This window comes from Anopheles maculipalpis, chromosome 3RL, assembly GCF_943734695.1.
Source record: "Anopheles maculipalpis chromosome 3RL, idAnoMacuDA_375_x, whole genome shotgun sequence".
Taxonomy (NCBI): domain Eukaryota; kingdom Metazoa; phylum Arthropoda; class Insecta; order Diptera; family Culicidae; genus Anopheles; species Anopheles maculipalpis.
Window position 1 is genome coordinate 21,580,090 of NC_064872.1, and position 22,985 is coordinate 21,603,074.

The 22,985-nt window shown below is 39.9% G+C and overlaps 2 protein-coding genes across 2 annotated transcripts in view; both read right to left on the bottom strand.

Moving 5' to 3' along the window:
- LOC126565304 (uncharacterized) overlaps nt 1-21,553 on the bottom strand; it is a 43,404-nt gene extending 21,851 nt beyond the window's left edge. Inside the window, exon 1 of the mRNA XM_050222469.1 lies at nt 21,404-21,553. Coding sequence (XP_050078426.1) covers nt 21,404-21,526 — 123 coding nt within the window. The 5' untranslated portion in view covers nt 21,527-21,553. The remainder of the gene's footprint in view (nt 1-21,403) is intronic.
- Nucleotides 1-22,985, bottom strand: part of LOC126565597 (60S ribosomal protein L34) — a 364,763-nt gene that overhangs the window by 188,146 nt on the left and 153,632 nt on the right. The gene's annotated exons all lie outside the window — the stretch shown is intronic.

Consider the following 22,985-nt stretch of genomic DNA (forward strand, 5'->3'; position numbering starts at 1 on the left):
GTCCAGTTTTTGCTCGGGTTAGTTTACTGCCTCTTTGCTGTGTGGTTTGAATTATTACCGACGAAAAACTTTCATACGTTTATTTCGGTCCTTGTGTGGGACGTAGTTGGACAGTTTTCAGCTCACCTAAGATGATGAATATGAGTCTTTAACGAGCATCAGTGAAGAGAAAACAACATATTGCATACCTTTAGGCGCTCATATATAAGACACACTCCATAAGAACCTACATATTGTACAAATTTCTATTACGGTTCTACTTTAATAATGCTGTCCAACATAAGGATAACAATTTGCAACAACCGTTGCCTAAAAGAAGAAAACATCATCCCGTAAACTGTACCAAAATAAAGCTTAAGCGCTCAGCCATGTGAGTTATGAGTATGAGCTTTTATTATGAGTTATGGCCAGGAAAAAGATGATGCAAACAACACATGATGCTTTAGGCACCAGGCGGTTGACTCCACTGTTAACATTAGGAACGATGACATGAACGAGATGTTGTTGCCACTTGCTGACTTTGCTGTAGCGCTTAATTTATGTTACCGTGTTGACCGAACTCAAAAGAACCATGTGCAAATGGACCACAAGGTAGAGGCTAGGAAGCAAAGCAAGATTCGGAAGTAAAGTGGCTGAATGAAAAATTCAATGAAAATATTTGCCACTCTAATTGGTGTCGTGAGGCAAGTTTCAGCCCGGCAGGACATTCAACAAAATACATTTGAATTATTTTTCGATTCGAAAGTGGAAAAGCTCTTAAAGGACAGAAAATAAAAATAATTAGATGATAAAGAATTAATTTCGATACGAATATGGATTATTACTCTACAAGTACCCAATTTTTCGTTTATTGATATATAAAGTATGCAATTCTTTTTGGACCTGTAGCATACATCGAATGTGTACTTTAAGAAAGTAATCAAAAGAATTTTAATTAAAGTGTTTATTGGAATTAAAAGCGTTCAAAATGTTATGACAGCAATTGCCAGCAAATTAACCATTTCACTGACTTTTATGCCTGTCATTGTGTCAGTTTGATGTTTTCATCATTCTCTAGTAACAGGCCCACAAATCGTGCATCCTTTCGCTAGACACAGAAAAGGATATCAAAAATTTTATTTTGCACCCATCACAGCGCTCCTGCCATCCATTTTCCAATATCCCTTCTCGCTCACGCTGTCTTTCTTTTACGTGTCTTTCACTTCCATTAGCCATGGCGGAAGTAAAAATATCCATCATTACGAGCGCATCATGTTTCCGGTTGTCGGGCCGTAGCGCATCAAGACCGGAACCGTTGGGTTTGCTGTTACTTGCGCGCTTTTCTTTCCTTTTCGGTTGCGCTCGCCGTTTGTCTTCGGCCTTCTGCAAAGGATGTCATCAAATTAATGTCAGCTCTGATAACGATATGACACTATTCCCACAGTGATGCGTTCTGCGCCACCGCAGCTCCCAGGCAAAAGCTAACGAAAGAATAAAAATGTTATGTTGTTCTTTGTCCCTTTTACCGACTGACAGACAGTCAGTCAGATAGATACTGGAAAGAGGTGGAAAATGGAGTCGGCGTTGAGTGTGTGACAAGACAATCGGTATGGAGCTGGGAAACAGGGCGTCAGCAGAGGAACAAGCGGTTGAAGCAATCATTTTTCAGAACAATGCAAATCCAAGACAGCAAACAGCTGAGCGAAAACTAGATCAGCTTGATGTTTCAGGCTGTAACAACACTGCGTAGGCTGAATGATGGAGACGCCTGGTATGTTGTGCCGAGCGTGGTTGTCAGGCAAGCGGAAACGGGGCCACAAAGGGCAGGCATGCTCGCATTCATGCTTCAGCCATGTGACAGACAGTGACAAATGGGAAGCAATGAGTGCCACCATTGTCAGCACCACTGTCCGACAAGGTTATGAAGGTTATGGTGCTACGCTTATGCGCCACACGCCACATTATTGTTCGCTGACCGTCAGCAATCTGACAAACACTGGTTAAACATTCTCGCTGGTCGGTAAACAGGTGGCTAGCAGCAGCTGATTCTCGGTGCTCGGAATAACAACTTTCGAACATCATTCCAGATTTAAGTCTCATTATTTTTCTCTCCCATTTTTCGTTCGTAGGTTTAGAAGGGAAAAAATAACCACGATAGAGCTTGCTGGAAATCCTACAGAAAAACCGCATTTAACGGACTACTAAATCAGCCGAACTTCATCGGAAAGGCAAAGTGAAAAGGAAAATTTTCAATCAACCATTAAATTTGTTCTGACAAACTCTTCTGGTTTGATCGTTTTTGAACACTTTTTCGTACAGACGTTAGGTACACAGAAAAAGGATAAGAATAAAGGGATAAAACTTTTGACACTCAGCAACAAATCACTTAGAATGCGATTTTTTGTCTGTTTTGAAGCTTTTGAATTATTTTACATTCATTATATCATTAGGATAGATGGTGAAAAATTCTATTCAATGAATTAAAAATCAACTTGACCGAAAAATCTTGAGAAAACGGCTGAGTTAAATTGCGAGGAAAAAATGGATGAATGGTGGATAAAACAAATCGCTGGCGATTGTAAGATTGATTACTACAAATGACGGTCTACCATCTAAGTGTTAAAGAAAATGAACAAAATATAATAGAATCAAAAGCTGGTGTTCATTCGAAAATAGAATTTTCTATCACGATAGACACTAGCACCAGTAAAAATGAGCAAAAATCAATACTCTTTAAACATTTTGAGCGACTCACAAAAAGGCAACTTGAACACCAATATGTCAATACGCTTCACGTACACGACAATCAGCAATCGGTTCGGAAAACCGGAATCCTAATCAAATGTTTGCATAACTTTCAACCGAAAATCATGAACGGGTGGCATGCGTTTTTTTGCTGATTGCATCGAAAATGAGGGTTCACTTGTTGAAGCTATATTGACACAGTGTCAGCGATTGTGTGTTCGATGAGAACGAGAAGCAATGTTCGTGGAGGGTAACTGAGTGGATCGGTACATAGAAGAAATTGTTTACAAAAGAAGTAGGCTAGTTACGTACAATGCTAACGAATGACGATGATGTGTGTGTGTGACGATCCTGATATTGCTAGTCACCGGTGAAGTTCTAGCGTCAAGCATCGCCATTGATCAACCAGATTGACTTCGAGGAATATTGGCTATTGGCACACTTGCACACACTCACACACCTTCAGGGCGTAAATGCACTAACAAGATGAAGTCCAGCATCCGTACAATGGATGAAACCACACAGTGAAACGGCTAGCGCTCGAGAAGCGTTCGTTGCTCACCGTCCCCGAAGAGAATTTCTTGCTATGGTAGCCAGGTTGTAAACATTTCGGATTCCGGGTAGTTCTAGGAAGGGTTTTCTCACTAGACTTTCCCACCATCGGTGTAATGTATAAGGGAACTTCCCATTCCGATGTGCAACAAAAGCGACCGAGGAAAACTTTCTAAAGAAAGTTGTTTGGAAGTAAAGTGAGAAATGTAGAAGAAAATGTAATAAACCGTGTATAAAGTTCATTGGTGTTATAACTGGAGGAGTTGTTAACTATAATGCTGTGAGATTGGTTTATTTGTTTGAAAGTATTTGTCACTAATGCTATATAAAATTGTAGCTATTCAATAGCAGCCACATAACTGTCAGACTCAAATTCGTTTTTCTTTAATACGATACACACCACTTGTACATTTAAGATCTTCGATATGCACTTTGATTGAAACATAGCACCTACACTTGGCTAAAAAACAGTTTAATCGGATTTTAATAAAAAATTAAATATGTTGACTGTCATATAAAAAATAAACCGTTTTAACATGTGACAATCGTCCTGCAAATCACCAAATCACTGTAACTGTTTCTAAAAGTTCATACTTTTACCAAACTATAGTTTGGTAAAAAATTATTGAAGTATTTCGATGAAAATGTTGCGACAATTTTAATTAAATTCCCCTTTACACCCCAACGGACACTATTCATAAGGACAAAGTGTCATTACTCATTAAACTGTTGGCTAATGGAATATATTCATAGGGAGTTTTGTCTCGGGTGTAGGTGATCAGAACTCTTAAGAAAAACCGGAGAGTATGAACGGCAACCCATTGCAAAGAAGGACCTCTCGAGTCTTATACCTCACCAACAAGGTAACTCGGAACTTAGGAAGACTGAACATACCTAAAGGCATTCTACTTTTCTGTTGTTTTGCTTAAATAACTTTGAGAACACTTATTGAAACAATGGAACAAATGATTATTTTTTGTAATAAACCATAGTGCCTAAATGTATGCCATTTGTACAGCAAATTACTTCACTTAATGTTTCTTGTTTCATTTCAATCCGAAACCTACCTAGAGCTCGTGGTTGTCACACTTTAAACAACAAATTTGCACATGGTTAAACAATGCCACCAATAAATACCCGCTCCACAACCGCGTAATGTATTCGAATGAGAGGTTCAGTCCCATCAAGTAACATAAGAGCTGAAGATGACAATGAGAAACAAAGCCTAAGAGTCCCATCGTACATCTTCCAACCTTTCCAACCCAGTGCCACAGTTTCGCGCACATAAAATCACCTGTGCGATTAAACATTCCTCGTGCATGTTGTGGCGAGTTGTGCCCTGAGAAATGTGTTCGGTACGTATCTAGAGCATCGGAAATGACTTCTCCGACCTAAGGTAGCGAAACACATTTCGCAATGGTGCATCACCATGCAGCTCCATACGTACATACCGTACGATCTGTATTCCTGTCTGTCTATACCAAAGCCTTGCTTTGTCCCTCTTTCTCGTCTAATATTGCTACAAACTGCACCACAAGTAGCTCGACAGCAAAGTACAACAAAAAACTGTGAAGTAGCTTTAATTGTATGCATCAAATCACCGTTAGTGGCATTGTTGAAGACGCATACACACGAGTGACTTACTTTACGCGAAAATAAAAAGTCCTGCTAGCAAAAATGGTTGAAAAAACCCTTGCGCACACAACAGCAAAAAATGTCAAAACTGAGCGGTCTTATGAGCGGGAAAAGTCAGCGTTGTCAGCGGTGTTGGGGAAATAATTATCTTCGCTTGAGTGAGGTGAAATGTTTCCTTCTTGAATGGATGCGACAGGATGCGAGATTGGCGTACGGTGTTGCTTGTACGTGGTTGTAGGTTTTTAAGGTTGTGTTTTTACGCCATTTTCTCTCCCATCCTTTTACCCCATTCTGTTGTTGGGGTTTCACATTTCAGATTGTAAGCTGTCTCGCGGTAGCTAATGTTGTGGAAAAAGAAACCACAGATGCCGACACCTTGAAGAATTTTGTCCCAGAAGAAGAAGGCACCACTGAGGTAATGATGGCAATTATTGATTTTTTTTACAGCTTTTGTCCTTGACTCTAGTGTGTGTGTGCGTGTCTGTGTGCGTAAGCGTAATTTTTGTAAAGGTGTATTTGAAAGTAGCAGGTGAGATGGGAGGAGTACTTTTTTTAATGACACGTGTAACGTAGGATGACATTTTACTGCTAATGTACGCTTTGTTTAAAGTCCTAAAGGATGTTTAGGTTTGAGCTCACCTTTCAGCAAATGTTCCTAAAGACTTTAAGAGCTTTTTCTCCCCTTTAAAGTTTCTACAGTCGGTGAAAAATGGCCAATCAATAGTGTCAGATAAAAGTACAAAAGTATCGAAATTTGTCAAGAAATAGACAATAAACAGAAACACAATCGTTTCCAAAGATCGTAAGAAAGTTTCCCATTTGAGCGGATGTTTTTTGCCGCACCAAAAAAGAGCTTTAGGCGTGATCGAACTGCACGAACATCCGACAAGCATCCCTCATAATCTTTCCGGGCGTTGGGCTCCCGTACAAAAACACTTCATCCGCTACACGGTGTCCTGTAGGCATCGAAGCGAACCTTAGGGTTTATCAAAACCTCGTACCATGGATTCAGCTTGAGCCCTCGGACGAATAGGATGGTGCTCGCTTTTCCAAACCCGGTACGCCCGACCGGCGGGGCTGTGTATGTGTGCGTGGTGTTTTCTTTTCTTAGCAGTCGCTTCGCAAAATGCCGGTAAGGTTGCCCCAGTCGCAATCAAGGCTAGTTTTGTTGTGTTTTCGACTCGCATTCATCTTGCTACTGGCAGGCGCAGAAAAAGGATTGCTTCCACCCATCAAATCCCGCAACGAACAAAATGAAGTTAATTCACATCCCAACGCGTCCCAGCTTCCGGGCTGATGGTCTTAGAATTCCAGCTTCATTCTTTTCCGGTGGCTCGAGTGTGTGTGTTTGTGTGTATATGTGTGCGCGCAGTCCTTTCAGCATTATTTTGGTCGGTTTTTATTGATCCAAAATGCCAAGCCCGGACAAGCTTATCTTCGTAAATGCGTTCCGACGACAACGATGACGATGATGGCGATGGTTTCACTTGGTAAAACCTTTTATTTTCTTGCTTATTGTTATGGGAGAGAAAAGCCCAAAAGCAAGAAAGTAGGTTCAAACGAATGTGACGCTTTTGATGGATGTTTTTGTCCACAAAAAAAATTAGTTGATTTTATACAAAGGTGAAAAGACACAGAAGCATAAAAGAAACTAATTTATTTTTTTAATTTTTCTAAACAAAGCTTCATTATTCTCAAATCATCAAGATCTGCTCTCTCTCTCTCTCTCCCTCTCTCTATCACAAAGAGGGACCAAATGTAATTCCACAGTAAACAGCTGTCCTTAAAGTCATCCAACACGTCCACGGCAACGAGCAAACGAACCTGGTACGCTCTTTGTTTCGTGCTTTGTTCGTCCTTGGGAATGGATTTTCAATCAATCGTGCATATTTTGCCGGATGATTCTCGTTACATGCTAACAACAAAACGTAACTTTTCTATCTCTTCCAAGAGCAGCTCAAAAAAAGAAGAGAATTTTCTTAAAGATTTCTTCTATCCGGTAAAATCCTATCGTCGGGATCGCTATCGTGTCGCGTTTCATATGCTCCCCTTAAAAACCAAACGGAAATACAAAAGATGCTGCCAAGCATGTACCCGAAAAAAGCCCCCACCAAAATGAGCGTAAAATGGGCTTAGAGGTTGGGTGCCACAGTTCTTTCTGGTGATGGATGGTAAATCTTCTAGGCTTGTTTCGCCGAATTCAGTAAACGGCGAGACACACTTTCGGAGAGACCGATTGTAAACCTCGAAACGAAATGGATTTATCTGACGAGGGCTGAACCTTTCATTCGGTTGGTTAAGTCTACAGCGTGGTCATATAAAGAGAAGCTTGTGTGTGTTCAGTAATCGAATTTGAACAGAGTTTTCATGGAAGTCAATCACGGATGGCGTGTGTCACATCGAACAGAATCAACTTGCAGATAAAATACATTTTTTGACATTCCAAAAACTATAAGTAAGCTGATAAAAATAAATCAGTTAGTACAAAAGCTATAAATTAACTATTTTGCAAATTTTAAGGCGAGCATGCTAAGCATAAGCATTTTTTCTTAATTCTTTACTGTCATACGAATTACGTACCGTTAAGCGCATTATCACGTTGACAAAAATTAAAAATTGAAAATTGCTCCCTTAATGTATGCAATCTGCCTGATTCCTCGGCAAAGTGCATTGATTATTCATCAAAACAATAAGTACTGCTAAAAACCAATTCAAATTTGACTTTTCCACCCCATTATTCAGGGTACACTTCAACCCCTTTTTATGTGCATAGTGTGTGTCAGATTTAAAATGAAGCGAAATACCATTTCATAAATGTTAAATCCGGAAATGTACGGATTAAACGCTTTTCGAAGCCATTATTGCCAACCTCGGTACAGTACCCATACTCTTTATTGGCAAAAATCTGGCATTTTCAATCGCTTTCCAATGAAGCCGCTATCACTGGCTTTGGCGGGATTCCCGCGCTTTTCTATGGAACACAGCTACAGCAAGAATCGGGCAGTGTTCTAGTGAAAGCGTTACGTTTGGCGAAACGTTGCCAGTCGGAAAGCCAATTTTAACAGCAACACCTGGGACCAATTTTATCGTCATCCGTGGGGTGTTGAAGCCTTTTGGCAGGTTGTGAGAAAACAAAAAAAAACACATCAAACTCAACCACCCTGAACGAGAGCTTAAACTGGGCATGAATGTGAGCCATCGTACGACGAAAGGGGTTCTGATGCGGATTTTGGTGGCTTTTGAAGGATAACCCCGATTTTTCCAATATGCCTATCGGTGCACAGGTGTGCTGCACATCAAAGATCGACAGGAGATAAATATTTGATCCATCGTAACGATGGCACACGTTGGTCCGACACTGAACAGCGTACGAGATTCACTTAACACGTACGTATGATTATTGCTCGCGATCGATTCTCAATTCTATGCCGTTCGATGGTGGTGGAATCGAACCATTCTTCAAGCCTAATACACACACTGTTAAATATATCGAAGGTAGAGAAGCCCAGAAGTTAAACTCAACATGTTTAGCTGTTTATTCATTGAAACATTAGCACGTAAGCACTTTCGTAGTTGGAAAGTGTGTGCGTTTTCATGAGGTGCTGTGTGAGTGCCACTTTCACAATGTTACCCATGAAAGGACAAATAAATGGTGGTTTGTAATTGAATTTTATGTGCGCAACCGAGCAATAATGTGTGCCATTAGCTGTTTGGTACGGTTTCTGGTATCAATGGTGGAGTTCAAATAGCCGAGGGCCTTTTAAATACGCAGCAGCACAACAGACATGAGGTACTTTGTTAGAAGAACTTTTAAAACACGTATTATTTAATGCTTTTTGTGGAGATATTTGTTTAAATGAAAGCTAAAAATGAAGCAATCCATTAGTAAAATTATATTCGCAATCCTTCTATGATTGTGTTTTCCTTATGATTTTTGAATTCCAATTCCATCAAACTTGAATCTAGTTCTTCTGGAGCTCATTATGGCGACAAAAGCAGACCTGAAATCCCACTGCTAAGGTTATTATTATTCATCATATCGCAAAGCTTATGCTTTTTTCTGATGGTGACATTTTCAACTCTGTCGTTTCATCCGGCTCTCGGGTTAAGTACTTTCTAGCGTTAATTGGATTTTTTTTGAAATAATAAAATCCCTTTTTACTCAGCGAAAAATGGTAAGGAAAATTATTTTTTTCTTTTCCGATCAAAACGGAAGGCTGAACCAACAGCAATGAGGTTCAAAATAGTATAGTGATGCTCTCAGAAAAAAACACATACTCTTTATGTGCAAATTATTCGTCTGTCTGCTTTCGGCGACATTTGCCTAAATTATTTACAACTTATTATTGACGCCACAAAAGGGGGCGGGGAGCTTTTTTTTTACCTTCTTCGAATGATGACTAGCTTTAGGTTATTAATTAGAAAAAGGAGTAAGGTGGCAGACATTCACCTTCATGAATACTGAAGTGACCGATTTATTAAGACCATTATTTGGCAATCCATTTATTTTTGTTCGTGGCTCTTCAATGTACTCAGATATTGTTTTTTTTTTATAAATATTAGCAAATTATCAGAAATAATAAAAAGGAAATAATTTTGGAACCTTAAATTTGGGATCATCGTTACGTTATAGTTTTCCAAGGGGATTTTGGGATGCATTTAAGACTTTTAACGCACTTAAAAGTTGGCTCAAATCTTTAAAAATCCTTATTCTATATTGTTTGACACTTTCAAGCATCGAAATAATTATTTCACCCCTTTCTGAAGCAAATGGGACACCTACTAGGGAGAAGCTACAACACTTTTTTAACTCAATCCTCAACTCGGTTACTAATACAAACTTAATATGCTCAACATACTTCTTCCAGCGAAACATACAGAAAAAAAACGATCTTTAAGACGTGACCTTTCAAAACTTTAGCTAGTTTACGATCAAATTCAATAAAAGGGACACCTTGCGCCTTGGAGAATCGATAGCTGCAGGTGTAGAAAAGTTTTCTCTCACTCCCTCGTTTTTTTCTGTCTCTCTCTCTCTTTCTATGTCCACTATACTGCAGCTTCTGCAGGTCATTTCATTCAAACGCCTTCTGGTGAAAGGAAAACTTTTCGCAAATGATAAATTGACATCGGACACCTTAGTTTCAACCGTGTCACCGGAGTTTGACCGTCGTAGTGCTGGTGGGTAGACACCGGTATTAGGATAGTGTGAGACGTGTTGAAATATTTTCCGTTCCTTACGGTGCTTCACATGTGTGCTGCACAATATCAATTCTTCGAAGCAGAAAACTTGGTGCTGGGTAGCTACACTCTAAACTCTATACTCCGAATTTGGTTGAAAGCAATAGGGTGGAAAGTTCACATCCTCTTGCCAACAGCTGTGTTTTATGATTCCAGGTACAAAGGGAACCGTTCGGAATACAACTATTAGGGTGGATATTGTTCAACGTGAACGTTGTTACATTATTATTATATTTTATCGAGGAGCAAATCACTTATTTTATAGCTGTTTTGTGCTTGTATTGAGTATTTTGATGGAAAATTTTCTTCATCTGTACATTACATTTTCAATTGAAATAAAAACAATCACTCTCGGTACACATTCACAAAATTTGCATTCGTTTCCTCACATTCACATACAGATAATTTACAAAACACCTTTTCAAATGATACACTTTCTTTACTCTTTCCTCTACTAAGTTAACAGACAATTTTCCAACAACACACCTCGAAACAGCACTTATTTATGAGAATTTTTCGGTCACACCGCTTTCACTCGAATACCGCGCTGAAGACAGTGTTTGGCGCACTTCACGCGGACTCGCTCAGCATCGCACGAGATGTAGAAATTAACTGCCAGTCCTCCGATGGAACAGCATTCCAGTAGGCCTGGAAACGCCGTACCGGAAGCGACCATCCTCCCCCCCCCCCCCCCCCCCACCCGCCCCAATCCGTACCATACAACAAGCAACACGTTCGTGCCGAACAGGACAGAATCGTGTGCGCGCAAGCAGGAAAGTACCAGACCTGGCCCGAGTGAAACGGAACAGGCTAGATCGAAAAAGGACGAACACTTGAGGAATGAGCACACGAGCACATTGAAACCAGCTCAGCTGAAAGCCCGCAATCATCATCAACATCATCGTCATGATCGTTAAAAAGGGACGCGTGTCGTGGGGATGATTGTAGGAATTTAGGCGCTCTCCTTACATCGGGCCGTCAACAGAAACGAGTGTGAGAGTAAAGAGTGTTCAAACAAGAGAGAATGTGTGAGATAAAGAGAGTGAGAAAAAGTGGATTGTTATTTTGAAATGCAACACTCACAATCGAGCAACGAAATAGCGCGCCATTTTAGGAGCTTTTCGTTTTACTTGCACAGGGTTGCTTCCTTTCGTCGATTGTGAGCTCCTTGCTGTATTTCCCCTGTGAGTTACCCGTGAGTGCTTTAATGGGAAGCTTTAAGGGGAAACTTAATCACGTTGTGTGTAAGCTTTCTCAATGATTCAATGCACGCATTTTTTCCCTCATGTGAGAGTTCATTCAACTGACCGTTGGACAACGATGAAAAAGAAAAGTAGGGCATCGTTTACTATTTTTTCGCTCCCCTTCTTAGCACGCTTCCTTTTTTTTTTTAGTGACTGTCAAACGCAAGTCGTTAAGTTTTGATCTTGACCATACCGTCACCTCAAACGACGGATCGGATATTAGTCTGTACTGCAAAACTGAACCAAACAACGAAATAGGTTTGCCAGACCAGAGTGATAATGGCTATTTTATTGCACCGTGAACTATTACTGTTCCTCCTCACTTCCAGCTGCAGCTGGCTCTGCACAGAACGGAAAATTGCATACCGACTGCCGGTGGGGCTGATTGCTGATAGCAGTAGTAAGCTTTGTATAATGCGATCTGGCTCGGTATCTTGACGCATAAAAAGTAATGGAAAATTATGCACGATTGTTATCGTGCCCGTATACGCAACGTCAAACGTTTGGTGGCTCGAGCGAATAGGGGGTTTGTTTTCTGTGCAATAGCGAACGTGCTGACGAAACGGATCAATACGCTTAAAGTTGAGTGGATGGGAAAATCCAGCATGAATATGTCTTCTTGGGTAGTTATAATAACGTTATTTATATTTTTTTTAGTTTTATGCTATTTGACAAAATTAAGTAAAGTAAATCATGTTTCGAACATATTTTAATATGTTTGAGCAGGTTATTCGTTGATTGAAAGAAAAAGAAAATTCGCCTAAAAGTATGCAATATGTAACTCGAAATCGGGCAAGTTAATCAACTCTAAATGCGTTATATATGTTGTATCTATTTTGATAAAATTAAATGCACCGTCTGCAAAGCAATTCTTTGGGTAACGATTGAATAAACCCCAATAAGCTTCAAGTCCTCAAGAGAATAGAATTCCATTGTTGTATACGAGATGAAGACGCTTATTTATTTTATTTATTCATACAATTGTTATAAGGATAATTTCATCGTTTCATTTACATATCATCATCGTTGCGATGATAAACTACAGCTACTAATCAAGTTATGAAAGTGATATTGAAAGACCCAGCCCAGAAAGAAAATGCTGAAGACCTTAACTTCAATGAGGTGATTGGAACGGATTGCGAATGAGGTGATTGATGGTCTGGTCTATGATGCACCAGTTAATTAAGTGAATAAGAGAGCAATAGCTCAAAATAGTAATCAAAATTAGCACATTTATCGAAAATTTAAACAGTTTGGAAGGACTACAATGTGTAAACAATAATATCAACCTAAATGTATGCAATTTGCAAAGCATAATGCTGTAAATTGGACGGATTTTTTGCTTCTTCGTATATCTTAACAGAATGCAATGTCGTCTATGGCTTTAAGAGCATGATTTACTCTGACAATTAAATACATAATTTGAGCTCGACAAAATGCATCCTAATGTAGCTCCAGCTTCAAACTTAATCTTATGATCCATCCCAAATTATTCTTATCATCCTTTTCAACTCCCACTAAGCTTGATAATTCCCTCGTTCGATTCATTCAATTGCTAAAATTGAGACACAATTTTGACCACTATAGAAAATTAGGTGCATTCACTACCTGCCCAGAACCCTTTTTGTTACGAGTACAGTAAAATATTTCATGACTCTATCGTCATCAACAACAATCCACCATCAACACGATACCGAGCCCTGTCATCACATACGATAGCAACGGTAAGATCGAAATAAAGATACACGATATAGAAAAGACTGCAATAAAGATTATGACGTTGTTACATTCTTTGTTGGATTTAACATTCTTCGTAAAAAAAAAAATGTAACAAAATATAAACCAGCTTCACCGGTGCACGAATGTTCAATAGGGGTCGGGGGTGAATAAAAGTCGGAGCTATTTTTCAACGAGAATCAATTTTTCCTTCCTTTTGCACGGTAAAAAAGGAAGATGTCACCTACAAGATCCTACCCACCGTCCGTTCGGCACTAGCCGGAAAGGGAGGGGATAGGAGAAGGAATTGAAAATGTTGCGAAAATAATATTACAGTTGAGCGTCACCATCCCAGCCTCAACGCTTCCGGTCACTGTTGGGGCAAGCCAAGCTCCGGTATCTTCCTATCATTGATTCAAACCAGCAAAAGGCTTCGATTTGTCATTGGTTTATGGCTCGAGCTTATTTTCCTGCTTTTACTTCCCTGCCTTGCGGAAAAGGAAAAATAGCCGGAAACGGTTCCAACGTAAACGTATTCGCACGCTTTCCTTTTGCTGGTTCCTCTCTGCCCATCGGTTGTAGTTTCGTTTCCTTTAGGTTAGCGACAGGTGAGCAGCAGTATGGTGTGATGATGATGGTCGGTGCAGATCGGACGTCTTCGTTATGAGCTACTATTTGTCATTCTTTCGGATAGGTTTTACGGTGCAGGTTGGTTGTTTTCTTCTTTTTGGTCTTCTTTTTTACCCATTCTAGACCATCGGGATTATGTATCCGTTTCCGGTTTCCTTTCATATTTCTCATGTCGCAATCGCATAGTTTCATACATCCAGGGAAGGATCATTGCTTAGTAACGCATCATGACTCATTTTTCGTTCCAGTCAAACGCTGGAACCATTCAACCTCTAGCACTATTTCTAGCCGAACATACGGCTAGACCGTACGCCATTGGAACCAGGTGAGCGAAGGATGGCATAAGAAACGACTTCCGCTTTAGAAAATGATCATGGGGTATTATTCATTTTGAGTCCACCGGGTCCACATTTGCTTCGTTTGTTACGAACAATAAGCTACCACCGATGGCCGGGGTAAAATTGTAAGTTCTGCTATAAAAAATTCTGACAAAAATGCGTCCCAAATGCTATAAATTAGCTGTAAGACAGCTGTTATTCAAAAAGAAAGTTTAGCTAAAATAAGTACTAAGGTAAACACAACATACCTGAACCGATAATGCTTGCTTCATTTTACATTTTGTCGTTAAATTAAATCAAAAGAGTTACCACAAATGTGCAACAAACTAAAGTCCACAATTTACGAGCACTTGTTTACGATCAATTACGATACTTTGTTTCCGTGCTGTCGTGCCAGATTTTGGGCACCACACGCTTAGAATGCACTCCTATCGGATTCTCGACAGTATCCGTAACAGTTTTACTACCAATACCCAGTAACAAAAGGGGTAAAACGTCATAAAAATAGGGTAAAAAGGTAAAAGTCTCCCGAAATATTACTGGGACCGAAACAATCCTGCGCCATCTTGCCGGCAAGTGTGGATACAACCGGAACGAGAATTCGATTCACTGGAGCCTCCCTCTTCGGTAAAAAACTCTTTCAATAGTGTATTGTCATTTCCGTCCACAGGAATATCAACAACAACCCCTCCACATCGACACACACACACACACGTATACATATACAGAAAGTTTTCTCCCTCTGCTGGTTGATGCAATAGACGGTGCAAACCGTCTAAGTCCACAGCGCAAGCAAACTTTCGACTCGAAGCACGACAAGGAAACTTCAGATTTGTGGAAGAAACTCGGGACTTTTTCCAGGACCAACGTGGCGTAGCAAAACCTGTGAACGATGTTTATGATCAAAGTTTTAGTCAAACAGTATCGGGTCAGAATGGTTTGAGAGTATAATCCGAATCAGAGCCCGAAGAGGAAAAAAGAATTATTTTTTCCAATTTTACGATCAGATCGACACCAACCACTCCACCGTAGGAACCGTTGTTGGGAAAGTTTATTGCTTTTGAGGTTCGGTAGCGGATGTTCTGCGGTTCTGTTTTCTGTTGAGTGTAGGATTTTCTATTACTCTCGCTGTCGCTTTGCAACATCACGTGAAGCTGGTTTTGTTTTGCTTTGGGCTTAGAACTAGCAATGCAACGGGGCTGTAAGGGAAAAAAGTTTTTCAATCGTGAGAAGAAAAACGTGAGATGAAAACTGTCAACAGTTTGCACAGGGAACGGAACCGTAACACAGTGTCAAATAGCTAGGTCGAGCGCTAGAATATCAAACAATGGTTCCGGCGTTCTGCTCGCTTCCTGGATCCAATCTTGGACACTGGAAACTGCAGTAATGAGGAACTTCTTCTCGGAATCATGGGAGTTTTCCTTGGTCGCCTTTCATGTAAATAGTAAAAGTGAGATTAAAAGAAACACACAAGAATCCTCATTTGGTTTGTGTATCGTAGGGACCGATAGCCATCAGGAACCTTGCTAGGCAAACATTGCGAACGATGACCAATGGTCGGAACTCTTGTGGTGTTTTACATTTGTCATGAATGAGTTTTCCTAACGTGCACGGTGATCATGCTCAATACTTGTCTGGCACTGTGGCAGAAGAACGTAGTGTTGATAGAACAGTCTTTGTTGCTAAGCTTTTATCCCCATGTATGATGAATTTGCTGTTGATGACCAGCTGAGTGTTAATCGGACAGAATAGCAAAGGCAGACCGTTCATCTTGCTTTTTTTTCGTTCTGTTAGTATGGCCTGGCTGTATTGCTACCGTTTATCGTGTTCAAACGCAAACAATCGTTTACTGTTCGTTTGCTTCTGTTATTTTACAGGATAGATTTTCCGACAGAGACGCCATATTGGAGAAAAATAAAATTAAAAAAAAGATTTAACTAATGGGTGATGAAGAAAAAAAGTAAATAAAAAGTAAGAGAATCTCAACAAAAACCCATCTTTAATATCTCGTATTAACGCCGCAAAGTATGCGATTCGCGCTACAGATAACAGGAATTAATTCTTTTTATTCGCTCATATATCCCCACTCGTTCGTACCATCCTTATTTGTAGCAATCATTGCTCCTAGAAGTAAATATTTTTTGTATCCACAATAATAACACTCAATAAAAGCGGAATAATCCAGCCCTAATCTAGAGATTATACGCATAAAAACGAATGTTATCCCACCACACACCTAAGACGATAATCGCTTTATGCTTCTTGTGCGCGTTAGCAGCCCAACAAGTATTAATGCGTGCTGAGTTCATGAGACATTTTTATCGATCCACCACGCCAGTCCTGGTGCGAGAGTTCATTTTCCGTATCGAGCAAGTACTGCACAGCGTCAACAAATCCTACCACTGTCCTATTAAGTACTTACAGATGCTTTCGATCCGTGCGTTGGATGCGGAAAGCATACACACGCGGGGCGAGAGAGCGAACATTCATTGCGAGTGGTGGCGAAGTGTGGGTTTTGTAAGGCTGTGTACGTCTCCTGCGTTTCCTTTTTTTTCTCGACCGTTTATGCCTAATCATTCATGGCGTTGAATCCTCTTTAACGGTTGCTCATGACATCACTGCTAACGCACGTTTCTGCGCCTCCGCTACACAGACGCCTGTTTCAGGAAGATTCTTCATGGCGACCATCATGAAGTTAGTGTTGGGAGCAGCTGCTTGCAAGAAGGTACGTGGAGCAGAGATTGTATTTGCCGTCGTCCTCGCCATCCCACTCATCCCGGTGTGAATCTTCCATGTTTTGAAGCCAAGCCAGTACGATGTGCACAGGATAGGGACCACCCTATCAATTGAATGATGATCGTTCGTTTGTAAGTGTGGAAAGGTTTTCCACGAAAAACACGAAACCATATTTTATCGACATTGCCATCATCATCGTCCGGGGTTTGGGTCCCATGTTTGGTACCTATTGGAGGCAAAATCGTACATCCAATCGCCGACCACCAGCAGCCTGGTGCTGTACCGTTGAATAGCATTTCTTGACTGTCACGGTGGGAGAATGTTAATGGACAAGCAATTGAACCACGGTACGTGACATCCATCGTATTGGGTTCCTTGCGTTGCGTGTTTTTTTTTTTTATTGGGTGTATAATATTTTTTCCAAGTCATAAAGCTCATAAATGAGTGTCAGGAAAATTATATCTGGTGTGGCGTGGCTGGTCATTATAGATAAGTCAGATTTTCTTCTTGAAATTGGCAGAATGGCCGACGCAGACGTCACAAAGAGCTGTAAAATGATGTACCAGTATGTTCAACGGCGATCGATTTTTCGAACAGTTCTGGTGCTAATTTTTCTGCAATCTCTGAAACGTGTGGACTAAACATATATTTTTAATTTTAATTGCATCGTTTGAATTGGTAAAGCGTTTTAACAAATAAAACTTTGTAGTTATGCTGCCTAAATGTATGCAAACCACATTACAGATTCATACAAAAAAATTCAAAATTACAGATAGAGTGAAAGACATGATAAAAACAATTTTTAATATCATATTCATTATCCAACAATTAGTTTCCTTAAACCTGTTTTCGACTTGCCGTTTTGCTATGAAAAAATTTGAACTAAAAGATTCAATTTTCTCACACAGCTTACCAACATACAACTATCAACACCCGTTTGCTTACTTTAGCCTTGACTAAACTTCACTAAAAGGGCCTGGTTCCCAAACCATCACTAAATAAAGATGTACAACCTGGCCTGGGTCGAACGCTCAACATTTTCGATGCAAAAAGGGGAGATTCAAGCAGCCAGCGAATTTCTCGTGGTTATTAGTATGCTTGGAGCTGAGCTGAGGTCATCACTAATGTGACATGCGATTTAATATTGAAGACTGTTTGTGGAAGATGTAGATAACATTTGAAAGAAAGGAAGAATGGTTTAAAGTAAATTAATCTTTTCAATATTTTCCAAGTACTTTCTGTTGGTATGCATCTGTTTCAAGAGTAAGCACTTTCAAAACTGAATCCCTTGAACAAGCTTATTTCACTAAGAATGCTTCCTGTCACTCCAATTTAAAAACAATTCACTGTTCTGCATCACACCGATTCACACAGCAAAAGTTATTTCAATTCATGCCCAATTTGTAAGACCATTCCGGCTCGGCAGCCCATGTGCCGGACGCATTGTTACAACTTTCCACCATTTCCAGTCTCTGCTCTAGAAGCGGTCATGAATTATAGTCAAACCCATGTTACTTTTCTGGCCCAGTTTTCTGTTGTCAGTTTTCTTTTTCAAAACGAGCGAAAAGTTTCGTTGGCTGGTAGTGAAACCCAACCATTGCAAGAATGGGCACCACAACAATTCAAATAAATGCTGTCGTTAATGTTGCGCTACCTCATTGAAACAAAGTTGTAACGACGAAAGAATTAGACATTCTTTCGATGCTAAAGGCCCTAACGCAAGCAGTGGAAACTTTTAAATATGAAATAAAAACATAACAAACAAAAAATTGACGAAAAAAGCAAATGCCACAATACAGCTGTACATCTGTGTTCGCTCATCACCACAAAATGGTAGACATTTTGAGTGAAAAAGAAAAAGGCACAGGCAACAAAATAACTCTGTTGTCATCTTTATGCAAACTGTGTGTGTGTGTGTTCACGTATTACTTTGAGATTTGATTGTTGTTTGTTGGCATGTGCTTTGTACGAAATGGAAGTATGCTAGAACCTACAATGACATTTTAATATTCTGGTGCTTTGAATATTTGTTAGAGAGCTTTGTCACCAGCACCACCGCGACAGGATCAGTATGCACAAAGGGGAGTGATACTATTACGATGATGAAGCTGTCCATTTTTCAATTTCCTTCTAATATTTTTCAGCCACTGAACACAGCTCGTTCCACGCTCAATGGCCCTCGGATGAACTTTTGTGGTTCTTTCTTATTGCGTACGTTTGTTTTGCAAATCCTTATGTACTTTGTTTCGCCCTTGCATTTGATTGTTTTGAATTTTTAGCTCTCAATAATCTCTTTGTTATTTCCAATTGCTTGTCCTGTTTTACGGGGCCGAAAAGAATGAAATTGATGTATCGTTAGCCTTGCTGCAAGACCAAGCTTGACCAACATTGAATATAAAATTCACTTTTGATTATGCACGGCTCACTTCATTCTGTGGTTGATGTACGGTTTTTGCTCATCCGTCATACGAATGCTTTAGAATCAAGAGCATATTGAATAAATTTGTGTGATTTTTAGACAACTAACGAAATAGTTTCTTCGGTATGGTCGTAGTGTAAAGAGAACAAAGAAGCTTCTAACAATAAAAGGAGTAATCCAAGTGCGAGAAGCTTCTTTTCTTATGCATTTTCTCTGCTATACTTTTATCCGTAAAATTTTCTATTCCTGTTGAATTTACTTCATCGATAAGATCAATATTTAGCACGCAAAAAAGCTCTTCTTTTCAACAGTTCGAAATGAAATTCCGCTGCCAATCAACGAGCTGCGGTAACGAAAGGTTTGCAAAATAAATGAAATTATATAAATCTTCTGCCAGGATCTTGCTGCTGCTGCTTTTTGCAACCCATTCACTGTGGCAAATGAACGAAACCGCATACCATTAGGATCATCTGCTATATCCCTGCGTTTTTTGCCCTTTCTCTAGTTGAAGCCATTTTTGTGTTTTTCATGTGTGCGTTATTTTTTGCGTTGCGGATCGCTTCGTTTACCGTGCCACGCTAGCTATGTCTGCGGGTTCTTTGAATTGATTATGAATACGAATACTTCAATCATTGGCTAGCTTCTCGCAGACTGTCCGGTTTCCAATCAACCAGGAACTTGTGGTGGCAGAGGGTGTTTATTCCTTACGATACGAAATGGGGGCTCATTTTTCTTCGATCGGGTAAGGAAAATACGAGCGAGGGTTTGTTGTAATCAATTTAACTGATGCTTGGTGTGGTTGGTTGTGGTGCCTTTCGATTGCGTTAAACAGCGCATCAAATAGAACTCTTCATAAGGGTGTTATTTTAAGAAGGAAAGCAAATAACGAAACAAGAAGCAGTAAATTGCTTAAGATTATTGAAATCAGGCAAGAGATTATCACATAAATGTAATTGAAAAGCTCCGAGATGGAATTTCCCATCAGCCTTTGGATGCTCTATTATCTCGTTTATAAATATTCATTCAAGTTGATTGAAAATCTAAACTTAATTTTCATGCCCAAAGATGTACTGCCTGTGTTTCAGATCTTTAACATTTCACTTCCATTATAACATTATTATACATCATGATTGAAAATTATAATAAATCATCAAAGACTTAAAAAAAAATTAAAAACACACACACCGGCGAGCAATGCTCATACCAATCACCGTGATTTGATTTCCGACGCTTCAACGTAAGACTGGAATTAGAAACCCATTAATCATCGCACGCGACACCTCCCTCGGGGGCTATCTTTATCGGCATCCCTTATCACCACCATTACCATCTTCAGTTGACAAGCTTGTTGGCGGAGACGCTTTCCTTTTCATTTTCCTTCCACCTCCTTCCTGATTCAACTCCAAGCGAAATGCTAATCAGATCTACCTTTTCTAACCACGATCAAAGTTCTTGCGCTCGGTCACAAATTGTGTGATAGGGATGTGGAAGAAAGAAAAACAAAGATAAAAGGCACACACACACACTCACACACCACACAATGATGAATATAAAAACCGGTCCAACCACAGTTAACGAATTGGCGAGTGATCAAATCATCAAACCGGCAATTCAAAGAAATGGTACGAGTGACAAGACCATTTTTTCTCTTTTTCGTGTCTGTGCGATTCCATCGTCACCCGGCACGAAAAGTGTCTTCACAGGACCGTCATCTATCAATCTTACGCTGCTTCCCGACGGACAAAAGGACCACTAAGAAGGGAACGCAGCGGTTATCTTTTGAGGAGATTTATGAAAATGTTTGACACTCCTCTGTTACGGAAAATCTTTTAGTTTTTTTTTTTTTTTGATGCACAAGAAGAAATCTTCAAAAGAAAATTGACTAAAAGGCAAAAAGTCCACGATTGAGAGTTTTGAGAAGTGGTAGAGATTTTTTTTGTGTTTCTTGATTCTTGACCTTTAAGAAGCTTAAAACTCATTATTCTTTCGGGTAAAATAAATTGGTATAATTTTCTTATCGGCTGCTACGTCCGGAAAATTAGTCTGCATAAATTCGTTAAACATTTGAGTTATTTTAATAATAAGCATGACTTCAAACAGCTATTGTCTTCCCTAATTGATGGCACAGAATAACCTCCGAAATCGTGTTCATCTATAATTTGCGAACTTACCTTGAACGGATCGCGATCGTGCTGTGTTTGGTTGATGTACATCGAAGTCCGCCGGCCAACAATTGATCGGCAACCGATGGAACTGCTCCGGCGCCCGAACCGGTCGGCCGTTACTTGAAGCATTGTTGTATCCTTTTATTTCCTTGGTATTTGTTTAACGAAGAAAACACTTTTATTTACAAACTCACCAAGCCAAATTTATAGCATACAAATGCTATAAATAACGATCTTTTGCTACTTAACAGAGAGATCCATAAATCTTCATCTCTTATTTTTTGTAGCACACACACACACACACACACTTAGCTTTATGGGAATTTTTACACTTTCAGCTGATTTATTTCACCGTACACATGCATGTGATGCGCAGAAACTGTGTGAAGATACTCCAGTAATCCACTGTGAACTCACATCCTACACTGTATTTTCATTTCATCTGCAAAAGAAACATCAAGAAAGAAAGAAAGAAAGTTAGCCTTGTAGACAATGCATTGAAAAGCAATTGAAATCTATTCCTGTATTTGCACTTGCTCATGTATGAACATACGTCAGTTAAATTTGAAACAAATCACACCCAGCGACAGAAATTCACAAACTTACATATTTTCTATTTTCCTCACTATCACGGGGATGATTGTGAGCGGAATCAGTGTATTTCCTTTGAACAATCTTTAATCGAAAGATTTATTTTGAGGTTACTGGTTACCAACTTAAAACGAACGCGATCCGGATTATTGAGGCACTGTAAAAACCACCATTTTACTTTTCGCTTTTTTAACCCGTTCATTTACACCATTTGTTAGTACTTATGGTCATGGCATCCGGTCCACTAGACACCGCAGCGCAAAAGGGATTTTACCAGAACAAAGCATTTACTGTGAAAAGCATCCCCCACACTTCCTCACCATTTCAGTTCATCCTTTAGTGGTGGTAAATTGAAGAGAAATCCTTTCCCATTGTATGAAGGTGGCGGAAAATCATCAATCGGGATATCCGGATAAAACACCGATGCCAAAGGTAAAAACCACAACAACAACAAAAAAAAATACATCGATAGCATGCGATCCAGCTTCATGGCATGGAAGAAACAATGCGAGGAAAGAAAAACCAAACAAAACAAAAACGAGCAACACCGAATTTCACCAGTCCCGGAATCGCGGTTCTTGCCATCCTCGACAATCGAGATTGATGGCGGATGCCTTGTCATAGGTGAAACGACCGAAAATCCTGACACGAAACCTTGGCAGGATGTGGGCCCGTCACGGTGGTAACGAGATTTGTGTTCGCGTCTTCTCGCGTCACGGTAACAAATCGGGATTGATGGGATGGTGTAGACCAAACCCCCTGGCCACCTTTTGGGTTTTGTTGAAGATCCCGAAGGCGGTTGGTGGATAAGAGTGGGTTCGCGAAAAGCGCGCGCTGCCGACAACGTATTTTCATTAATGTTAATGTGACGAAGCGCGATGTAGAGCGGGCAGGAGCGATCGAAGCGATGAAAGCGGATGGTTTTCGATTCGGTTAACCATAAAAGGATACGATAAGATGCTTTGTATTGGGGCGTGTTTGCATAGCAAATAGTATT